This window comes from Aquarana catesbeiana, linkage group LG02, assembly GCF_042186555.1.
Source record: "Aquarana catesbeiana isolate 2022-GZ linkage group LG02, ASM4218655v1, whole genome shotgun sequence".
Lineage (NCBI taxonomy): Eukaryota > Metazoa > Chordata > Amphibia > Anura > Ranidae > Aquarana > Aquarana catesbeiana.
The window spans coordinates 162394740-162400739 of NC_133325.1; the positions used below are offsets into that span (position 1 = coordinate 162394740).

Below are 6000 nucleotides of genomic sequence, written 5' to 3' on the forward strand. Positions count from 1 at the left end.
CAACCAAGTAAATGTCACTTTTTGTTTGGATTTTTGGCTAAAAATGGCTTTCATTTTTTTAAAAATACGGGTCCTTATCCTGGTTTGTTAGCTTTGTGAATCGAGCCACATGAGCCCAAACGTGTGTTTGTTTTTATTTATTTTTTCCTGGTGGAAGTCGCCATAATGTGGTCAACTAAAAATTTGAAACAGCCAGGGAGCTTTGCAGACATAAACTGTATGCATGTAGATGTGAGTGCTATAAAGTTCAGCTAGTACTTTTACAGCAAGTGTCACTTTTTAGGTACCCTTGGGGCCCTTTCATACTGCTCACTAAAAAACCCCAGAAAAAACGCATGTGTGTTTGCCATGTTTTCTGGATTCCTGACTCCCAGTATGTGCTTGTGAAACTGGGACATGTGACTCAAAATGCACTGTGGGTGCATTTTTATGCATTTTTCATCCATCTCAAAAGGGAATAAAGGAAATGCAGCTCACAAACTCTTGCTCTGGAATGACACCGCCCTAGTAAGAACTGGTTCCATGTGCTGGCTTTGCTGGTTTGCAGTGAGGTAGAAAGAAATCCTGGATAGCCGCACTCTGGGATAAGGACATATTTATTTCAATAAAATCCAACAATACAGTCAATTGCAGAGACGTACAGGGTGGTAGACTGCTAACGTGTTTCACATCATTTGGATGCTTATTCGTAGTTACAAATAAGCATCCAAATGATGTGAAACGCGTTAGCTAGTGAATAGCTTGTGGGGTGCTATACATGTCTAGGGCTGCTGTCCACTGCGGTGGAATGCAGACTCTGAACTTTTGTGTAGATGAAATTGGATATTCTCATTGCTCAAGTGTTGGTTGCCAGAGTGTTCCTCAAGCAAGAGCTTGAACGGATGGCTTTTGAAAATGTCTGGTTACATTTGGATACTTTTATCCATAAGATTACTGAAGGCATGGGCATCCTATTGCCCTGAAAAACCAAGATGACCAAACCAAAGAAGTCTTCAGTCAGGGCCAAAGAGTTCCTTTAATCCCTTCCTGACCTTGGCCTCAAAGTCCAAACCTGGATCCAAGTTCTGTAAGAAGTAATAAACGCAGAATGGGGACACGTTCCCACTCTTTCAAGTTGGGAGGTTTTTTGTTGGCCATTTGGATCTGGAACGTTTCAGACCAGTGGGTCCAGCATATCTTGTCCGGGTGCTACAAGCTGGAGTTTTTCACCTTAAATTCCATATGCCCCTTTCATGCCATCTGGTGTGCCTTTTCCTCCATGCAGAAAAGCAGATCTCTTGGCTGCCCTGGAACAGCATTCCTCTGGGGGGTTTATTGTACCTTTCCCAGATTGGGAAAGCTTCCAAGGTTTTTACTTCAACCGGTTTTACTGTTCTCAAGCCAAATGGGGTGTGTACATCTAATTTTGGATCTGAATGTTCTCAACCACTTAAAGGATAAAGGACCTTTTGTAAACAAAATAAATAAAAGCACATCTTTTTGCAGGTAACAAAATTTGCATTCATTTTGTTTTACTAGGAGCCTGCAAAGCATTCCACCTGCTATCTGAGGATCACGGGTGCAATGTAGGGCCATTGCAGTCTCGCAGGCAGTTACTGACAGGAAGCGTCAATGAACTACCTAGAGCGCTCAACAGCACTCTGGTAGTTCATTGAGAACTACAAGCCGATGGCCGCAAAGGCTGACTGTACTTGTAGTTATCACAGAACTCTATGAATGAATAATGCGGCCGGGTGGGCGGATTTTCTTAAATTGTGACAGCAAGTGGGGGCTGAAGATCCTTTGCTCACTGTCGCAACAGGGGATCAAAGAGGGTGTAGGGGGGGTGCAGGGGCTGCTGCATCTGTGACATGTTATACCCTAAATATGGGTGTAACATGTTATGAAAGGTGAACTTCTCCTTTAAAAGAGTACCAAAGTTTTATATGGTCTTTCCAGTCAGTGATTGCCTTTCTTCATTCAGGGGATTTTCTGGCTTTGGTGGACAGCAAGCATGCTTATCTGCATAATCCTATATTTTAGCCACACCAATGCTATATGCAATTTTTTGTGGGCAAGCATCATTTTCAGTTTCCGGCTTTACCTTTTTAGCCCATCAATAGCACCCCAGATTTTTATCAAAAGTTCTGTCTCTGGTCCTGACCCTGCTTTCTCAAGATAACACACCATTGGAATCTCCTGAGCCCAACCTACTCCTGACTGAGCAGTCGGCTGAGATACTTTCTGCCAATGTCCAACAAGTTTTGGTTGGATCCTAAACCTCAAAGTCTGCATTGGATCCCTCTTACCGCTTAGAGCAGCTGGTCTTGGACACAGACCTGTGTTGCAATTACCTTCCCTAACAAAAGCTCATGTTCCTTCGCTTTAAGTTGAGGCATCTGGAGTGCATTAAATGTCACTTTTGCAAGTGGGTACTGGGCTTGATGGCAGTCCTAATGCCCATTTCCACAGCAGACAGTTGCAACTCAACATTCTGCCAATGTGGGACAAACTTACTCTATTCCTAAATTTATCCCAAGTGTCTGACCAACCAGACCCATATAGCGCTGGAGATGTTGGTTTTAGTCTGGCAAGTATTAGGTTAATTCCTGAAGACTGTTCAGGAGCTGTGGTCTTTCGTTGAAGCTTGGCTCCCAATCCATGTTTTGGAACTAGGGGCTATTCCCCAATCCTATCTCTTCAGCACTATTCCCTCTCTTCTTTAGGGTCGGCCAGTAAGGGTACAGTTGGACACATGGCAGTGGCATACATCAATTATCAGGGGGCACCGAAAGTTAGGCTGCTCAAAGAAGTAGCTCTAATTCCGGCCTGTGTAGAAATTCACATTCCAGCCTTGTCCACCATGCACATTCAAGACATTATCTAGTTGCCAGCGTCTATACCTTGGAGAATGGTTTCTCCACCCACAGGTGTTTCAAGCTCTCTGTTGCAAGTGGGGGACTCCAGACAGCAATCTTCTGGCCTACAGGTTTAACAGATTGGAAAGATTAGTTGCCAGAATCGGGGATTCTTGGTCCTTCACATTGGACGCCCCATTGACCTTGTGGGATCAGTTCCACCTTATTTACACACTATTCCCCCCAACCCCCCCCCCAAACTCCTCCATCACCCAGAGATGGAGGGCATTCTGGTGATACTTTTTTTTTCCCTGAATTGGCCCGCTTAATATGCAAACAGTCAAGCTGCTGGCTGGCTCTGTGTTGCCTCCCCTGGAATGCCCAGATCTGCTGTCTTAGAGGCCGTGTGCTATCCTGCTTCGCCATCGCTGACATTTACTGCATGGATGTTGAAGTCCAGGTCCTGAAAGATTCAGTCATCCCTACCTGCTTGAAGTCGTCCTCTTTCAACATACCACCACACTTGGAAAAGCGTACTTTACTTGCTGTGAGACCAGAAATTCATCCCAGGAATTTTCACCTGATGAATTCTGTCTAGTCTTCAGTTGGGTCTGGACAAGTTCTTAGTCTTAACTGCCATTAAGGGTCAGATATTGGCTTTGGTGGTTCTCCTTCAGTGCCCTCTTGGTCCTGATTCTTTAAGAGCTTTCATACAAGAGGTCACTTACATTGTTCCTGTTCTTAATGCTCCATGTGACCTCAACTTTGGTTTTTTAGGTTCAAATTGCATTTGCTGAAATACTATCGGATACTCCTTTCCCTGTCCATAACTTCCCCCTCCTATGGTTTCCACATTGGCGGCCCTATCTTGTAAAGGAACCATTCCTTGTCCTTGTACTACACAAGGATAAGGTTGTTCTGAGACCCAGATCTTCCTTTTTTTTTTTTTTTTTTTTTTCTCTCATTCGGGTGTACAACATAACATGGTAGTATGACATGACAGCACAGTCTGACCAAGATTATTAGTGGTGACATAATGGAAATGAAAGTAACAGATTAATTGTCACTATCCATACGCTATACCCTATTGCAAACCTGTGATAAATCATGATGAACGACTCAGGGCCATAGTTAACTGATGATCAGATTACCTACAGGCATGTATCTTTTGTAATGTAAGGGCAAGCGATGGCTCCCTTCAAAAAGGTGGTGCCCCGCTCCGGATCTTCCTTTTTACCCCAGGTGGTCTCTTCCTCAAGCGGGACATTGTTTTTCCATCTTTCTTTCCTACTCTTAAGCATCCTTCATTGCTCTCTATTATTTGGATAGTGCAAGTCTACCTGTTGGCTACAGCCTCCATCTATCAGTCTAATTGCCTTGTTCTCTTATAAGGGGTAGGCTGCTTCTTCTTTCACCATTTTTAGGTGGATTTACCAACTCCTCTCTCAGATCAAGGGTCTTAAGAGAAAAGGTTCCCTCTTTCTGGTCTGAGCATATTCTACCAGAAGTATTAGTGTTTCTTGGATGTTCCAACATCAGACTTCAGTTTTTACAGATCGGTAAGACAGCCACCTGGTTGTCTTTTTGACATGTTTGAGTTCTACCAGTTGTATGTCCATGCACCAGTAGATGCTGGCTTTGGTTCGGAAAGTCCTTCAGACAGCACTGAGTTTTGGGCTTTTTCTTTTGTTTTGGTGTTTTACAGGCTGTTTGCTGTGTTGGCCATCCCTTTAAGAATTAGCCAATCCTGTGTCCTGTGATGTGCGACAAAGAAACAAAGATTTTTTTATTTTTTTTTAATCCAAAAAATCCTTTTTTCCTGGAATTATATAACAGGACATGTGTTCTAATCACTGCTGTATTGCTGGCTAAAAAAACTGAAGGCCTGTTAAGAGTGGGAGGGGTTATGCCGAGCTATGTTTCAGCTTTGCTTTTTTGCCAGCATTCAATTAAAAGGAAGTTAAGCATAACTCATTGGTCTAAATTAGTCAATCCACTGTCCTGTAATGCACTTGCAGAAAGGATTTTACATGCAAGTCAAAAATCCTGTTTTACATTTAGACAGATTTAGAGCTAGTGCACTTTAATATAAATGCCCCCCTCCCTCTTTATGAAGTCAGTGCAAGGACACTTATGCTAAGGGGTGTGGCTGTTACTCAGCTCTGCCTGTACAGCTGTGATTTCACAGACAGAAATCTATTTTAATGCATTTCCTAGCAAAAATCTGTCCCAAATCATAGTGTGCAGGGTTATGAACTCCAAAGAAATTAAATGTTTTGAAACTTCAGTGGGCCTTTAACACAAAATTGCCTTTGTATTATGTGCACGTGTTCTTTTCCCCTCAGTTAAAGTGAACTATTTACTCTGCTCATTTGTGTTAGTAGTAAGGTTCCTTCTTTGCCTACAGTGTATCATGCCATCTACCTGGAGGAGCTCACATCTCTGGAATTAACTGAGAAGATAGCCCAGCTGTTTAACATTTCTCCTCATCAGATTAACCAGATTTACAAACAGGGGCCCACGGGCATTCATGTTCTGATAAGTGATGAGGTAATATAATTTACAGTTTGCACTATAAAATAGTTTGATTCTTTATTTTGAGCAAAATTTTGGCAGTTTGAAAATGTATGACTGACTGTGCTACAAATAACACAATAATAAGTGTATTGTTGGGAAATTGCAAGGTCAGTTTGATGCTTTCAGCCTCATTCATACATGACAAAAGTGTACTTTTTGTTTCAAATGTTTTATTGCATTTTATCAAGACAAACAACAGACATTGACTGACATACATTATATGTCGAAGAATCATCGAATGAATCCATATAACAAGTAAGCAGAACGGAACGATAAACATTGGAGTTACTAAGTTCTGACTAACATTATGGTAATGGATATTGTCTCCATCCCTGGGCACCCCATTGGGGACAAACTGTGCCCTCGTGTTGGAGATCGCACCCTGGTCAGTAGTTATCCTATCTTATTCCAAAGATTCATGAAAAGTTTATATCGTGCAGGCATGCAAACAATGCAGTCAAATTGGTTACATAGTAGGTGAGGCTGAAAAAGACACAATTCCATCAAGTCCAACCTATGTGTGTGATTATATGTCCGTATTACATTGTATAACCCTGTATGTTGTGGTTGTTCAGGTGCTTTTCTA

General features: G+C 42.3%; 1 protein-coding gene across 1 annotated transcript in view; it reads left to right on the forward strand.

Annotated features, from left to right (window-relative positions):
* Nucleotides 1-6000, forward strand: part of TFCP2 (transcription factor CP2) — a 152881-nt gene that overhangs the window by 114192 nt on the left and 32689 nt on the right. The window contains exon 13 of the mRNA XM_073612490.1: nt 5245-5387. Within this exon, the coding sequence (XP_073468591.1) occupies nt 5245-5387 (143 nt within the window). The remainder of the gene's footprint in view (nt 1-5244; nt 5388-6000) is intronic.